General features: G+C 41.9%; 2 protein-coding genes across 4 annotated transcripts in view; both read left to right on the top strand.

The window, feature by feature from the left end:
- Positions 1 to 300: 300 nt before the first annotated feature.
- The window catches only part of p4ha2 (procollagen-proline, 2-oxoglutarate 4-dioxygenase (proline 4-hydroxylase), alpha polypeptide 2), a 43,697-nt gene continuing 25,779 nt past the window's right edge, over positions 301 to 18,218 (top strand). For 2 of the 3 annotated variants that reach the window (XM_045692222.1, XM_045692223.1), the window contains exon 1: positions 301 to 590. The gene's annotated coding sequence lies outside the window, so the exon portion shown is untranslated. The remainder of the gene's footprint in view (positions 591 to 18,218) is intronic. The other variant, NM_001173960.1, reaches the window with a different exon arrangement.
- Positions 11,680 to 12,469, top strand: LOC123726163 (piggyBac transposable element-derived protein 4-like). The gene has a single exon (XM_045692768.1). The coding sequence runs from the start codon at positions 11,714 to 11,716 to the stop codon at positions 12,467 to 12,469; it is 756 nt and encodes a 251-aa protein (XP_045548724.1). The 5' UTR covers positions 11,680 to 11,713.

Genomic DNA, 18,218 nt, shown 5'->3' with positions numbered 1-18,218 from the left:
AGGTATTCGGCGCATGTGACTAATACAATTTGATTTGATTATTATATTACCGTAATTACGTTCGGTCCAGAGAGCATTATGCATTTGTGAAGGTTGCATCATGTAACATAATATACCCAAATGTATTTCTTCCTCCAAGACGTGTCGAACTCATTCTGTACAGAATATTCCAGTTTAACTGGCTTCGGAGAAATGTCAAGTACAGACAAGTTCCAAAAGGAATTTTGACCATTCCACAGACGGTTTCAAAATGTAATTTCATGCACTAGGTAGGCCTTCTGTTTTATAATACATAACTTTGGTAATAAGGATCTACCTTCCAGGTGCAACATGATAGCCCTTATTTTATGGTTGTCATCAGTAGCCAATAGATATATGGCTCTGATTTAGCCTACTGTTGTAATGCAAAGACCACGGTTTGAGCTGAGGGGTCCCAGAATGATATGCGCATTTTGTAGAAGGTTTTTGACCGGGGTCTGTACGTGGCAGAGAAAAAATCTCTGCAGATCACTAACTCGGGGCGTCTACAATATATTTGTACATACTGTTAAAGGTGTAGGATTATTTTACAATCACAAAGGAACGAAACGGTAAGCTTACATGTACATTTTAATGTTCAAGATGCATACTGTCATGATATCTTTTTTTAAATCTGTGTGTTGCACAGAGGAGCGCAGCATGTAATTCCTGTAACATGATGTCTAGGCCTATTGTTGTCAATAACAACTGACCCCTTTTTCGGACATTCTTGTTACTAAACCTGAGATTTCAGAAATAATAATTGAATGAAATTGTGAATTGGGTAGGCTTAATACTGGCATGCTCGTTTTTGCGCATTCGCTTGCTTACATGCCTTGTTCGCAACTGTAGCTGCAGCAACAACGTATCAACACTGACAGAAAGTTTTGGAAGGTTTTACCAACATTACAGAATTCCATTATAACTTCAGGGTTTTGAGGGTTAGGTAGGCAATATGTATTTAGAACGTAACATTGACATTCACCTTTCTCTCAACTGTTTTTATTATGATTTTTTCAAACAACTTTTTCACAAGACCCTGTGATGTGTTCACACGGTGATTTATAGAAACATCGCCGTCTTCGCTGACGTCTCAGGCATTGTAACGGAGTGAAGTACTGTAGCAAGAACCCTTGGGCACAGACGTCAGTTCAACGTCTAGATTTGTTGTCAGCTAAGGTGAATTTAATGTGAAAAAACGATGAAATGCTCTTACATTGATTACTTTTTGCAAATCCAGTCAGTTTTCCATGTTGGTTCAATGACATCACATAGATCATTTTGGTTGAAAGACAGTTTTTGCCCAGTGGGTACACTGAGTGAGAAGGGTCAATACCTTTGGGATATCTTTATCAATATATGTCTGACATTTTATTACACGAAAGGAGTAGACCTACTCCAGATAAGCATGTCTTTAATTTCATAATACGGAGCTAGGATATTCTCTGTAATGGGACAGTTTCTACATGCATCCAATCCGGACTTCTGAAATCTCCTTGCTACGGTATGAATCCAGGGAGATATTTGGGGTGAGATAGGTTCAAGACACGCGCCTGAACTCCGGAAAGGGTGTGTCAACATGCTGACATGTCTAAGCCTTTATACTCAGGCATGATCGAATCCACATATTTTCAGAAATGATTCATATCTCTGTAATCATTACCTGACCTGATTTATTTCAATAGATATCCTTACATGATATGTGGATCATGGATATTTTAATGTTTCATCATTGTATGTCTGATCGAAAATAGGCTAAATCTGATTTATGAAATGTCCATCACCCAAATTATTTTGCCTTGTTCAGGCGTCGGAAATCAACGCACTTCTTCACATGAAGGTGACATATCTGAGCATACATTTGCATCATATTCAGTAGTAGGCTACACAAGGCACAAAAAGGCAACCTATTTCATCCAAGTTGCTACTTCCAAAGCACATCTGCTTTTTCTATTTAAATAAATGCAGTATAGCAAATTCAGAGTTCTAATCCCAACACTAGAAAAAAATGCCTGGAACGTAAAATATCGTTATTAACCGGTTCCCATGCTTCTAAAATAACGGTTCTGTTCCCGGAACAGTATGGATCCCTTTCTTTTCAGCTTCAGTTTCTGTTCCTTGAAAATAATATATATTTTCCGGTTTTCAGTTCTGTTCCCTGAACCAGTACCAACCCCTGCTAGTTACCACTTAATTTAAGGTTAGGCATAAGCTTGACAGTGTGGTTAAGGTTAGGTTTAAAATCAGATTGTAAGAAGGGAAATTCTTGAAGTAGGCGGGTTTAGAATTTTGTGGCTGGGGTAAATAGTGACAACTTTTATCCAGAGGGAATAAAACATTATAGTGTCTGAAAGATTTATATGGATTTAATATTTGTCAAATTATTGAGCATGTCCTCAAAACTCAAACAAACATCACATTGTCCTTATTTAGTATATCAAAATCCTGAGAAAATATGCTATGTAGGCCTACTGTTAGTACTTGTCAACATATAGAGAAAATAAAATGTCCACATAGGTCTATCTCAGGATATCAAATGAGTCCATATCCGGCCATACCATGTATGATATCCGGAGGGAATTCAAAAATATGTTCATGAAAGAAAAATATGGATTTCATATTTGTCATTATTGAGCATGTGATGATAACTCAGAAAATATTCAGAAATCGTACTTATTTTCAGCATATCAAAAAGAATCACAAGATCCGGATATGGACCTCAGCCAAGAGATGCATATCTTGACTCAATATAGCTTCTTATCTTGAGTATACAGTTGATATTTGTCAACATGAAGAGTGAAAATTGGATGTCACACATCTCTGGATATCGAATGAGTCCATATCCGGCCATAGGAAAGTGCCATCTGTGATATTTGGATTAATCCCCAAATCATATACATTCCAAAATCATGGGCATTATTTTGGAGTTGGCCTCTCACTTTGCTACTCTAACAGCTTCCACTCTTCTGGGAAGGCTTTCCACTAGATGTTGGAACATTGCTGTGCGGACTTGCTTCCATTCAGCTTCAAGAGCATTTGTGAGGTCGGGTGATCCGACCTGGCTCACAGTCGGCGTTCCAATTCATCCCCAAAGGTGTTAGATGGGGTTGAGGTCGGGGCTCTGTGCAGACCAGTCAAGTTCTTCCTCACCGATCTTAACAAACCATTTATGTATGGACCTTGCTTTGGTTGATTGAGACTGCTGTCTTATCTAAAAATGTATGTTTTGTAACATTGTACCGCCTGATGGGAGACCTACTTCCTTGTTCTCACCCTCGAAGGCAGGCTATGTTACTGTGTACTGTCTATCCGAGATTTCTAAATAATTAGCTATAATGGCTGCTTCTGATGATTCCTCTTTCCAAGATAAGCTGGACGACGAAACATTTTTAGATTGTCTTTCACATAAGAACATACAGCCCTATTTATTTGAGCTGGAATAAACTTAAAAGGAGGTGAGACAGTGAGGAAAAATAATTGCGAGACCAGCAAGCAGTGGCACCAGCCTAGACCAGCTGGACCAGGAGTTGTTTTGCTGTCTGTAACTAGTTAGCAATATAAGGTATCTTTTAACCTAAGCAGTGTTGTACAATTTGGTGATCGTTTCGGCCACAACGGGACATGCTAGTACCACTACAAACCAAGCTATTCAAGTTAAGCTAGTTAGCTAGCTGTGTTTGCTATACCTAAAATGTACTGTAGTCTAACTTTATAGGTAACTAGCTAACTAACCTAGCTAGCCTCAGTGCTTCACGTTAGGAGCAAAGCTCAAGTATAGGTAGCTGTGTCCTGGACTGGTCTCGGAGTAATGGCTGTGTCGAAAGGAATGGGTGTGTCAAAGTTTCATTCCAACCCTAATTTAGCGCACCTGATATTAATAATTTTCTTGTCATAAGCTGAATCCGGTTAGTTACAACTGGGGTTGGATTGAAAACCTACAGGAGGGTAGCTCTCCGGAAACAGGGTTGGAGAGCCCTGGGTTAGACGCTCTTGACTGAATGGTGTTGTCTATGCCAATGAAAGTGTTCCCATTGGTCAACTTTTTCCACATTTAACTACAGTACAGCCTTATTCTAAAATGGATGAGAGAAAAAATGTGTGCATCAATCTACACACAGTACTCCATAATGACAAAGCGAAACCGTTTTTTGGGAATTTTTGCAAATGTACTAGAAAAAAAAAAAAAAAAAAACTTGTTTAGATAAGTATTCAGACCCTTTGCTATGAGTCTCAATTTAGCTCAGGTGCATCCTGTTTCTATTGATCATCCTTGAGATGATTCTTCAACTTGATTGGAGTCCACCTGTGGTAAATTCAATTGATTGGACATGATTTGGAAAGGCACACACCTGTCTATATAAGGTCCAACAGTTGACAGTGCATTCCAGAGCAAAAACCAAGCCATGAGGTTGAATGAATTGTCCATAGAGCTCCGAGGCAGAGATCGTGGGAAGGGTACCAAAACATTTCTGCAGCATTGAAGGTCCCCAAGAACATGCCAATAGAATGTTGGAACCACCATACTGAGCAATCGGGGGAGAAGGGCCTTGGTCAGGGAGTTTACCAAGAACATGATGGTAACTCTGACAGAGCTCCAGAGTTCCTCTGTGGAGATTGACCAAGAAAAATGGTGATATGGCCCACTGGCCAGGAGTCCAGAGGCAGTTGAGGGTCCACTATCATTACTACTTGGCCAGTGTCCAGGCTGGCTGTATTTCTCCGCAATTCCCTCTGTGCTGTAGGCTTGGTAGGTAATCCCGAATGAATTGGGCCCAGAAATGGTCAGCCAAGATCTGGCTGTGCCTCCACCAGCATCTGCCGATGAGGTTGGTATCAGTATACATGGCTTGAGGAAGTAATGCATCTCGGCGTCCCATCGAGCAGATTCGGTGTGACCGGATCTAGGTCAGCAATGTCTGCAGAGAGATATCCCAAGGGTTTGGAGTTCAGTATCCCTTCCACCTCTATCAGGACGGTCCACAAGACTGTTTTGGTCACCTAGAACAACTCGTAGCGCTGTCTTCACCGATTTGACCTCTTGCTCCCATGTTCCTCCGAAATGAGGAGCTCCTAGAGTGTTGAATTTGAAGGAGATTTGTTGAGCCTATGCCTTCACTATGGTGAATAACTAAAATAATACAGAAATAGACTACGGAAAAAGAAGAAACAGCACTTCAAAAATCAGCTCAATGTAATTGAAGAATCCATAGAATCTAACAACCTCTGTGAAATTTGGAACACACTAAACAAACAACAACACAGAAAGTTATATATCCAAAACAGAGATGTATGGATAAACCACTTATCCAATCTTTTTGGCTCTATAACAAAGAACAAACAGCAAAAGCATGTACAAGATCAAATACACATCTTAGAATCAACTATTAAAGACTACCAGAACCCATTGGATTCTCCAATTACATTGAATGAACTACAGGACAAAATACAAACCCGCTTACCCAAAAAGGCCTGTGGTGTTGATGGCATTCTCAATGAAATTATAAAATATACAGACCACAAATTCCAATTCGTTATACTTAAACTCTTTAACATAATCCTCAGCTCTGGAATCTTCCCCAATATTTGGAACCAAGGACTGATCACCCCAATCAACAAAAGTGTATACAAATATGACACCAATAACTACTGTGGGATATGCGTTAACAGCAACCTTGGGAACATCCTCTGCAGGAGCATTAACAGCAGACTTGTAAATTTCCTCAGTGAAAACAATGTACTGAGCAAATGTCCGTACGACTGACCACGTATTCACCCTGCAGTCTTCATGCTTTGTTGCTTTAAAAAAAGCTTTTGACTCAATTTGGCATGAGGGTCTGCTAGACAAATTGATGGAAAGTGGTGTTGGAGGAAAAACATACAACATTATTAAATCCATGTACACAAACAAGTGTGCGGTTAAAATTTCCACAAGGCCATATGGTGAGACAGGGATGCAGCTTGAGCCCCACCCTCTTCAATATATATATATATATATATATATATATATATATATATATATATATATATATATATATATATATGAGATAGATAGATAGAAATCTCCAGTTAGATTTCAGGGTTTTTGGTGGTTTTCCTAAGCCAGGATTCAGACATGGCTAAGACATCCGGGTTGGCAGAGTGTGCTAAAGCAGTGAGTAAAACAAACTTAGGGAGTAGGCTTCTAATGTTAACATGCATGAAACCAAGGCTTTTACGGTTACAGAAGTCAACAAATGAGAGCCCCTGGGGCCCCTGCAGGACCTGGATTAACCTCCACATCACCAGAGAAACAGGAGAAGTAGGATAAGGGTACGGCTAAAGGCTATACAAACTGGCCATCTAGCACGTTCGGAACAGAGAGTAAAAGGAGCAGGTTTCTGGGCACGATAGCATAGATTCAAGGCAAAGTGTACAGACAAAGGTAAGGTAGGATGTGAGTACATTGGAGGTAAACCTAGGCATTGAGTAATGATGAGAGAGATATAGTCTCTAGAGACGTTTAAACCAGGTGATGTCATCGCATATGTAGGAGGTGGAACAACATGGTTGGTTAAGGCATATTGAGCAGGGCTAGAGGCTCTACAGTGAAATAAGACAGTAATCACTAACCAGGACAGTAATGGACGAGGCATATTGATATTAGAGAGAGGCATGCGTAGCCAAGTGAACATATGGGTCCAGTGAGTGGTTGGGCTGACTGTGGACACGGCGATTCAGACAGTTAGCAGGCCGATGCTAACAGTTAGTAGGCCGGGGCTAAACAAGCTAGCAGTTAGCAGACCAGGGCTAGCAGTTAGCAGACCGGGTTAGCAAGCAAGCAGTTGGCAGACCGGGGCTAGCAGTTAGCAGACCGGGGCAGGCAAGCTAGCAGTTAGCAGACCGGGGCAGGCAAGCTAGCAGTTAGCAGACCGGGGCAGGCAAGCTAGCAGTTAGCAGACCGGGGCAGGCAAGCTAGCAGTTAGCAGACCGGGGCAAGCAAGCTAGCAGTTAACAGACCGGGGCTAGCAAGTTAGCCTTTGGGGGACATCGCGATGGGGGTAAGTCTGTTTTTGCCTCTTCGTGAGGTGATGTCGATAGACCAGTCGTGAAATTATTAGGGTTCCAAGTACCTCTAGGTAGCTAGTAGGCCGCGGTTAGCAGAATGGGCCTTCAGCGGACGTCGCGCCTGAGGGGCCTGTTGGAATCCTCGGGCAGATTATGTCGGTATTCCAGTCGTAGAGGATCGGCGGGGTTCCGTGCCCCGTACCAGCAGTAGAAGGGGTCCGGATATTGTAGCCCAGGAGTGGGCTTCGGTGGTAGCACAGGAGCCCTGGCCGGGCTAGCTTCAGGCTAATTGGTGCTTGCTCCGGGATGGAAATGCTAGCCAGGAGTAGTCACCTAGGATTGCAGTTAGCTAGTTGCGAAGATCCAGATGAAAATGTTCAGAGTTTGCGGTAGGAATCCGGGGATATGGGGGAAAAATATTATAATATGTCCCTTATGCTCTGGTTTGAGTCACGTTGTTCGAACTGGCGAGAGCTTTCCAAGCTAAAGGTTGGCTGATGACCGCTAGCAATGGTTTGCTGACTGATAGCTGGTAGGTAGTTAGCTTGCTAGCTTCAGTTGAGGGATTCCAGATCCGATGTAAATAGAAATACTTTAGAAAAAACCCCAGAGCCACGCCACATTGGATGAGGCGGGTTGCAGGAGAGTATTACGAAGTTTTGAGGTTTAGGAAAATATTCTAAAAAGATATGCGAAGAAAAAGATGTAAAAAGATATATACAAGGGACACGACAGGACAAAGACGTCTGACTGCTACGCCATCTTGGATTTCTATGCCATCAAATGGCATATAACATTCAACATACCAGTTCGGATCTGGTTAAAACCTGTTAGGGATAGGGGGCAGTATTTACACGGCCGGATAAAAAAACGTACCCAATTTAATCTGGTTATTACTACTGCCCAGAAACTAGAATATGCATATAATTATTGGCTCTGGATAGAAAACACCCTAAAGTTTCTAAAACTGTTTGAATGGTGTCTGTGAGTATAACAGAACTCATATGGCAGGCAAAAACCTGAGAAGATTCCTTACAGGAAGTGGCCTGTCTGACAATTTCTTGGGCTTCTTGACTCTCTTTATTGAAAACTGGGGATCTTTGCTGTAACGTGACACTTCCTACGGCTCCCATAGGCTCTCATAAGGCGGGAAAAAGCTGAATGATGTCTTTGCAGCCCCTGGCTGAAAAACATTAGCGCATTTGGATGGTGGTCGATCAGAGTACAATGAGACTGAGGCGCGTGCACGAGGCGACCCCATGTTTTTATTTTCTCTGTCTTTGAACTAAAACAGGGTTTCCCGGTCGGAATATTATCGCTTTTTTACGAGAAAAATGGCATAAAAATTGATTTTAAACAGCGGTTGACATGCTTCGAAGTACGGTAATGGAATATTTAGAAATGTTTTGTCACGAAACGCGTCGGGCGCGTCACCCTTCTTTACACTTCGGATAGTGTCTTGAACGCACGAACAAAACAGAGGATATTTGAACATAACTATGGATAATTTTGAACCAAACCAACATTTGTTATTGAAGTAGAAGTCCTGGGAGTGCATTCTGACGAAGAACAGCAAAGGTAATAAAATTTTTCTTATAGTAAATCTGACTTTGGTGAGGGCTAAACTTGGTGGGTGTCTAAATAGCTAGCCCTGTGATGCCGGGCTATCTACTTAGAATATTGCAAAATGTGCTTTCACCGAAAAGCTATTTTAAAATCGGACATAGCGAGTGCATAGAGGAGTTCTGTATTTATAATTCTTTAAATAATTGTTATGTTTTTTGTGAACGTTTATCGTGAGTAATTTAGTAAATTCACCGGAAGTTTGCGGGGGGTATGCTAGTTCTGAACGTCACATGCTAATGTAAAAAGCTGTTTTTTGATATAAATATGAACTTGATTGAACAAAACATGCATGTATTGTATAACATAATGTCCTAGGGTTGTCATCTGATGAAGATCATCAAAGGTTAGTGCTGCATTTAGCTGTGGTTTGGGTTTATGTGACATTATATGCTAGCTTGAAAAATGGGTGTCTGATTATTTCTGGCTGGGTACTCTGCTGACATAATCTAATGTTTTGCTTTCGTTGTAAAGCCTTTTTGAAATTGGACAGTGTGGTTAGATTAACGAGAGTCTTGTCTTTAAAATGCTGTAAAATAGTCATATGTTTGAGAAATTGAAGTAATAGCATTTCTAAGGTATTTGAATAACGCGCCACAGGATTCCACTGGCTGTTACGTAGGTGGGACGATTTCGTCCCAACTTCCCTAGAGAGGTTAAGGAAAGCTTTGACTATGTACAGACTCAGTGAACATACCCCTGCTATTGAGAGAGGCCACCATAGGCAGACCTGGCTCTCAAGCGAAGACAGGCTATGTGCGCACTGCCCATAAGGTGGAAACTGAGCCTCACTTCCTAACATCCTGCCAAATGTATGACCATATTAGAGAGACATATTTTCCTCAGATTACACAGACCCACAAATAATTAAAAAAAGAAATCCAATTGTGATCAACTCCCATATCTATTGGGTGAAATACCAGTGTGCCATCACAACAGCAAGATGTGTGACTTGTTGCCACAAGAAAAGGGCAAACAGTGAAGAACAAACACCATTGTAAATACAACCCACATTTATGTTTATTTATTTTCCCTTTTGTACTTGTTTTTATTTGCACATTGTTATAACACTGTACATAGCCATAATATGACATTTGAAATGTCTCTATTCCTTTGGAACTTTTGTGAGTGTGATGTTTACTGTACATTTTTTGTTTATTTCACTTTTGTTTAACCCTTTCACATGTACCATCACATGGGTGTGATCATTCTATAGTGGTCCCTGTAGGGTATGATCACACCGGTGTGATTAGAATGCTTATTTAGAAGGGCCAGTTTCGAATGACACAACAATCAGCATTTGAGCTGGCCACATTGTTTTTTTCAGAAACATTTTGCACAAACACAGTCCTTACAAAGTTGTGTCCAGAATGTGAGCAGTTTAGTTTTGGATGCAATGTTCAGACATTCACAGAAGTATCTACAGCATAACACAATCATCCAAACTGGAAAAAATGTAGGCTACATTTGTCCTAGCGCTAACTGAGGAAAGATTGACTAAACACAAGCCGGTCATATTTGTATTACTCTCAGCTGACAAACTACAAAATGAATTAGCTAATAGAAATTACTATTTATAATTAATCACATCACGGGTGAGCTCACCATTGATCAAAATAATTGAGTAAAACACTCTAGAAATCGAAAGTAATCCGACGATGGGTAGTTTCTGCTCGCTGCCATGCTTTTTTTCTCTCACAGAAACCAAAGATAATAAGAGAAGACAAGATGAGTTTGGTCTGTTTATAGTATGCATGTTGAAGGCGGTGTGTTGTCTACCATCATTCACATCCCACCATTCATTTATGGAAGTTCTCAAAAAATGAGTGAACCCTTACTCACCTCATTTATAACATCTTTGGTCCGACAGACAATTACGTGAAACCCAGAATGCATTGTATGTCAACAAACATGGTTCCACACACAGCTGTTATTTGCTTAGCTCATCATAATCAGTACAACCTTCAAAATGTATTTTACACACATAATATGTACCCATTACAATCTATGCAAGAATCGGAATGCGTGATTTGTCACCGGTAATTGAAAACACGTGAATAAAATAGTAAATATATAAGTAATTACCACACAAAACATTTTCTGATAGTGATTTATTGATACAAGTGGCGCGTGCCGGGCAGTCAGTCATGTAACGTCTCACAGTGTTGTTGTTTATGTATGTAGCTAGTGAGCTAAGCTGTAGCATTAGCAATGTCTTTCAAAAGGAGACAACTCACAAATGCAGATATTCTGGATATTTTTTTCAATTCTATGAAAGTCAGGAATCAGATTCTGAGAGTGAGGAGCTTCCCCCCAACCTTGTAGCCATTGAGAACCCTGAATCTGAGGACTCCTTGTCCACTGATGAAGTCCCAGGTCCCTTTTGAAGATGCTGGTGGTGATGGAGGCAGACCGACAGTGGATGAAGTACAGGAGTTCTGTGGTCGCTGGAAGGTTGCCAGCCATTTCACCCCTCCTGGCCCTGCTGTTTGCTTTGATGAGTCCTAGTCTAGAGTGCCATTTCCATCTAAGACAGAGGGCTTCAAGTTGTTTCTGACGGAGGAGCTGGTGGGAGACATAGTAGAGGAGACCAATCGCTATAGCTTCCCTCTCCTCGCCCCTACCTGGTCTCGAACCAGGGACCCTCTGCACACATCGACAACAGCCACCCTCGAAGCACCGTTACCCATCGCGCCACAAAAGCCAGCGAGCCAGGAGTGAGGGGAAACTTGCTAAATGGGTGACAACCACAATTAGTGAGATGTATACCTTCCTGGTGACAGTCCTTCTCATGGTGATAGTAAAGAAGAACTTCCTAAGAGAATACTGGAGCACAGATCCTATGTTTGCCACCCTCTTTTCCCAAGACCGCTTCCTAGTACTGATGCGATGCCTGCATTTCGTCAACAATGCAACTGTCATCCTAAGTGACCCGTTATACAAAATAAGAAATGTTCTTACCAGCCTGACATCAGCATTTGGTTAGGTCTTTGTGCCATGCAAGAATCTATGCATTGATGAGTACCTGATGTTAGGGAAAGGTAGACTGGCGATGCGTAAATATATTCCCTCCAAAAGGCACAGGTTTGGGGTCAAGTTCTTTGTCATGTGCGACGTGAAGACAGGATTTGTCCAGGACATTATAGTTTACACAGGGTCCACCACTGACATCCAACATTATGAGGGGCTTGGGGTGTCCGAGTCCGTGGTGATGACCATGCTGGCTCCTCATCTCAGCAAGGGACACACATTGTATGTGGACAATTGTTACTGCAGTCCCACACTCTTCCAGCATCTGCTCTCCAACAGCACAGGGGCCTGTGGGACAGTCAGGTCGAACAGGAAGGGGATGCCGGCATTCGGATGCAGGAAGATGCAGAGAGGGGAGGTGGAGTTCAAGGAGAACGGTCAACAGCTGGCAGTAAAGTGGCATGACAAACGAGACGTCCATGTCCTCTCCACTGTCCATACAGCAACCATGTCGGCCACAGGGAAGGTGGACCACCTGATGGGAGAGAGAGAAATCAAACCAGACTGTGTACTTGACTATAACCTCAACATGGGGGTAGTGGATAAGGCGGACATGATAAACAGCTTTGTGGAATGCACTCGGAAAACGACCAAGTGGTATAACAAGATATTTTTCCATCTGATCGACACTGCTGCCCTCAATGGCCACATAGATCACCACCAACTAACAGGTGAGATGATTACTGAACAAGGTATTTTTTGTAGTTGGACATACATTTCACATGCAAATCACATACAGATACTATTAACCTAATAAGGCACTTACTTTGATAGAAACGCAGCCTGGATTTGAACCAGGGTGTTCAATGCCTCTAGCACAGATGCTGTGCCTTAGACCGCAGCGCCACTTGGGAGTCATAAGGCCAGGGTAGCTTTAAAATACAACACAAGCTAATACTTCTCTGATGCTATTAGCATTGTTTTACAGTGCTAATAGAAGAATGTAGCTAGCTACATAAGCACGATTGAATATAACACCGTAAAGGTTATGAAATGAGTAACGTTACCTCGCGTGTCCGCGGTTATAAGGAATATACACAAATATATTATGCTCCATACATACAGTGAGCTACAGTAGAAACGACATACAGAAACTATTATAACGTAATAAGGCACTTACTTTGATAGAAACGCACACATTAACAAAGTTGTTAATGGTAACGAAAACAATGACTGCGATGCGGGCAAAAGACGGAAAATGTGAAGACGTGTGCAGATCCTGTTCTGACGGGACAGGCGCAAATGTCTGCAGACTTGAACTGCGCAAATAATTTGCGAAGTGGTTGGGGAATTTTTTTCTGGGTCAGAAATGTCAACAACAACAAAAACTATTATCCGCAAAAGTAAAAATGGCTACTTTTGTGTGAATGAATGAGGCGGAACACACCTCAATTCAAACTGTTTTTAGAAAATAAAAACTTGTTCGAAAATCATTTGAAATTGACAAGTTGAAAACAGCCTATAAATAAAAACAGGCTTGCGTGCCTTTGGTTTGAGGGCAAAGCGGGTTAAATGTACTGTTGCGTAACGATCACATTCTGGAATGGAGAGAACGTTCTAACGTCACGTGCATAAAAAAAAAACTCACGCTGGGGCGACCGTTAGAGATATTTGGAACTCACGCATGAAAGGTTAATATTTATTTCACTTGCTTTGGCAATGTAAACATATGTTTCCCATGCCAATAAAGCTGTTTGAATTGAATGGAGGGATAAAGGAAGAGGAGAGCAAAGAGGGAGACGAGAGGGACATGGAGGAAGCGGAGGGAGAGGTAGAGCACACTCGAGGGGAGCCTACATTTCCATGGATTGTCTCTGCCCCAAGTACCACCATTCACCCTTGTGCCACACCACCTAGGCCTAAAGTGACAGAGGCAGGAGTTTTGGAGTTGTTTTTAAAAGTGGTAGTAATTTATTTCTGTTCCTGTGCTTGTAATGGATTACAACAAGAACATTGGTGGGGTTGACCAACTGAGGAGCTATTTACAAGGATGCACAGGTGGAAAATGGTGGAAGTATGTGTTTTGGGAGATGCACAACATTGCCATCGTAAATGTGTACATTGTGTGGGAGACCCTGCAAAGGCCCCCTCCCAGAAACCTGCAGGCGCTGGTCCCTGAAGGCATTCAAATGCAGCTTGTGCATTCACTTTGTGATATGGCTACAGTGGCAGAAAGAGGGGAAGCAAAAGTGTGTACCAGGGTGTGTGGACGGAGTTGTAGCTCATTTGAAAGCAGCTGAAGTTTGAAGGGTGCCATAGAGGGTGTGTGTGGTGTGCATTCGGAGTGGACGCAGGGCAAAGACTGGGAGATGTGTAGAAAACTCCTTTGGGCGCTCTAGGTGTTCTGTGCCACTTTACAGGGTGGGGCCATGCTTCCAGAAGTTCCATGACATGTTGTAGGCTAAATGCAAACACTAAAATGACCGTGTGAAATATGAATTTGTCCTACAAATATTTTGTCTCTGACCAGTTTTTGTGTTTTGTATCTTCTCTCTTTATTCAGTCTCTATCTAGTACTCGTTGCATTCACTTAATTGTTGTCAAAGCAGGCTACTATTATAACATTTTGTGTCAGGCCTAGTCTGTACTAAATCTTATTGAGAGAGGTTACCTACATTTTGAAATAGTCTCAAAATAGTATTTAGCATTTTTACAGAATAATCGTTGTCAATCAAATAGCCTGCGTTGTGTGGGTTTTGAAATACTTTCTGAATATTGTCCTTTTAAACGTGTGTGTGTGTGTGTGTGTGTGTGTGTGTGTGTGTGTGTGTGTGTGTGTGTGTGTGTGTGTGTGTGTGTGTATATATATATGTATGTGTGTGTGTATATATATATGTGTGTGTGTGTGTGTGTGTGTGTGTGTGTGTATATATATGTATACACACACACCCACACATATATATATACACACACACACACACACACACATATATATATGTGTGTGTGTGTGTGTGTGTGTGTGTGTGTGTGTGTGTGTGTGTATATGTGTGTGTATATATATATATATATATATATATATATATATATATATATATATACTGCTCAAAAAAATAAAGGGAACACTTAAACAACACATCCTAGATCTGAATGAAAGAAATAATCTTATTAAATACTTTTTTCTTTACATAGTTGAATGTGCTGACAACAAAATCACACAAAAATAATCAATGAAAATCCAATTTATCAACCCATGGAGGTCTGGATTTGGAGTCACACTCAAAATTAAAGTGGAAAACCACACTACAGGCTTATCCAACTTAATGTAATGTCCTTAAAACAAGTCAAAATGAGGCTCAGTAGTGTGTGTGGCCTCCACGTGCCTGTATGACCTCCCTACAACGCCTGGGCATGCTCCTGATGAGGTGGCGGATGGTCTCCTGAGGGATCTCCTCCCAGACCTGGACTAAAGCATCCGCCAACTCCTGGACAGTCTGTGGTGCAACGTGGCGTTGGTGGATGGAGCGAGACATGATGTCCCAGATGTGCTCAATTGAATTCAGGTCTGGGGAACGGGCGGGCCAGTCCATAGCATCAATGCCTTCCTCTTGCAGGAACTGCTGACACACTCCAGCCACATGAGGTCTAGCATTGTCTTGCATTAGGAGGAACCCAGGGCCAACCGCACCAGCATATGGTCTCACAAGGGGTCTGAGGATCTCATCTCGGTACCTAATGGCAGTCAGGTTACCACTGGCGAGCACATGGAGGGCAGTGCAGCCCCCCAAAGAAATGCCACCCCACACCATGACTGACCCACCGCCAAACCGGTCATGCTGGAGGATGTTGCAGGCAGCAGAACGTTCTCCACGGTGTCTACAGACTCTGTCACGTCTGTCACGTGCTCAGTGTGAACCTGCTTTCATCTGTGAAGAGCACAGGGCGCCGGTGGCGAATTTGCCAATCTTGGTGTTCTCTGGCAAATGCCAAACGTCCTGCACGGTGTTGGGCTGTAAGCACAACCCCCACCTGTGGACGTCGGGCCCTCATACCACCCTCATGGAGTCTGTTTCTGACCGTTTGAGCAGACACATGCACATTTGTGGCCTGCTGGAGGTCATTTTGCAGGGCTCTGGCAGTGCTCCTCCTGCTCCTCCTTGCACAAAGGCGGAGGTAGCGGTCCTGCTGCTGGGTTGTTGCCCTCCTACGGCCTCCTCCACGTCTCCTGATGTACTGGCCTGTCTCCTGGTAGTGCCTCCATGCTCTGGACACTACGCTGACAGACACAGCAAACCTTCTTGCCACAGCTCGCATTGATGTGCCATCCTGGATGAGCTGCACTACCTGAGCCACTTGTGTGGGTTGTAGACTCCGTCTCATGCTACCACTAGAGTGAAAGCACCGCCAGCATTCAAAAGTGACCAAAACATCAGCCAGGAAGCATAGGAACTGAGAAGTGGTCTGTGGTCCCCACCTGCAGAACCACTCCTTTATTGGGGGTGTCTTGCTAATTGCCTATATTTTCCACCTGTTGTCTAATCCATTTGCACAACAGCATGTGAAATGTATTGTCAATCAGTGTTGCTTCCTAAGTGGACAGTTTGATTTCACAGAAGTGTGATTGACTTGGAGTTACATTGTGTTGTTTAAGTGTTCCCTTTAATTTTTTGAGCAGTATATATATATATATATATATATATATATATATATATATATTATACTTGGTACATTCTGAGTGAGTAATTTAGTCAAATTGACTCATTTCAATACACTAGGGTTTTTTGTTGTTGAGTGTTAATCCTTTTTCGATAGTGAGTGAATACAAAATGGAAGACAAAATGACTGTTCTTCCTATTGACATGAATGTGGTGTTCATGATTTTTTTAGCTTAATTAAATTGATTTACATATGGTGTTTCAATTCAAAGAAAAAGTAAATATTTTCAGTAGCCAATATATTGCCTACCTAAAACCATAATTTAATACATTTTAAGTCCTTCAAAATATAAACTACATATCTTGATGGTAGAATATACACTAGATATTGGCTACTGTGGGTGGGGTCACAGTAATTCAAAGAATAGTGATAAAGGAAATGAAAAATGCTAGGCAGAACATGCCCAGAGTGAAATTGGAGCAGAAGAGAAGGCAAACCATTTTTTTTTATCTGCTGAAATTATGCTCTGCTCCTCGCTCCACACTCGCCCACCTACATGCTCTGGTATTCAAAAGCAGCCCACTCATGTCAATGGATAGAATCAGTGTATGAACTGCTCCAGCAACCGTTACAAGGTCTGACAAGCTGCATAACAAAAGATGCCTACATAGACAAAATAACAATTAAGTCATTCAAACAAGATAAGTCGTTCAAACGACTTAGTATCTTGTTTGAACAACTTATTATCTAATTTGAACAATTTATTTAAAAAAAAAAAGTTTTTTATTTTATATATATTTTTCTTAACTAAGTTGCTCAAACGAGATACTAACGAAATAATTCCAAGAGTCTAAGTGACTTTTTTTTTGCCTTGGGCTTCAGGGCTTCCATAAGAAAGTTCAGTGAATCCTCCTCTTTTAACAGTGGCCATTTTTTTTCCCTCGAATGCATTCATAATGTTATAGGCTACAATAACTGGGCATGCATATTTCTCTCCATCTCCCACTCGCAATTTGAATACACCTTGAGAGGAATATTATTTTCTCGCACAGAATGTGACAGGCTGAACAGTTGAATAGGTCAACTATTCTACTATGGAGTTTTCTGATTCAGCTGTTGCTTCCTCGTGTTGTTGGCTGTGGAAAATGTTGTGTGGACAACAATTGAAAGGTTTCAGCTCTTCCTTGCTCTCATTTGGATCACAGGTACCACGTCCCGGACCAATTTAACCCCTGGGGCTTACTGGATCTCAGCTCATAATAAATACTGGAAAGGTCACATACTACCCTATCCTGCTCTGGAATGGTTCAGAGCTGTGTTTTTGTCAACTCAAGTAACACCTAGAGAATGTGAAAAAAAATCTGACTAAAAATAGGACCGGCGTGCTGCAGAGATGGAAGGGAGCAATCGGTCGGGCCTCCCTGTTGGGACCTCCATAGGTGAAAGGGGTTGTGGGATGTATGTTCTAGCAGTGTGTTGTGAGGAATAAGTTAACATTAGGCTATGACAGAAATCTGGAAAGGTGAAGTCTGAGGCTTGAGTGGGTTGTCTCTGCATTATCTCAGCCTGGGGAGGGTGTGTGTGTGCATGATCATGTCCTTTATCCAGCTTCACTGATTCACTTGACATGATGATAAATTTCTACACAACAGTTTCAATGTGAGTTCATCCCAGCCCGAGGGCCAATGTTAAGTTGAATGAAATATGATACAGTATAAGCCTGTTTGTATTAATGCAAAATGTACTGTAGTATTTTTCACAACCATTGCGTGTACAAGCCAGATGCTCTTCCATGGAACTTTCTTTCAGCTGAGCTCCAACAGCATTAGAACATGCCCCAGATGGAGACATCTGCTGAGTAAACATTTCCTGATTTCTCAGTCAGAAACCTTTTACTATGCTCTCCAAAG

This window comes from Salmo salar, chromosome ssa13 (assembly GCF_905237065.1).
Source record: "Salmo salar chromosome ssa13, Ssal_v3.1, whole genome shotgun sequence".
Classification (NCBI taxonomy): Eukaryota; Metazoa; Chordata; class Actinopteri; order Salmoniformes; family Salmonidae; genus Salmo; species Salmo salar.
The sequence above is the reverse complement of the archived record's forward strand: the minus strand, read 5'-3'. Positions and strand labels throughout refer to the sequence as shown.

Bases quoted from the DNA above. Each gene is read 5' to 3' on its own strand.
- LOC123726163 (XM_045692768.1), top strand. From the start codon at position 11,714: ATGTTAGGGAAAGGTAGACTGGCGATGCGTAAATATATTCCCTCCAAA.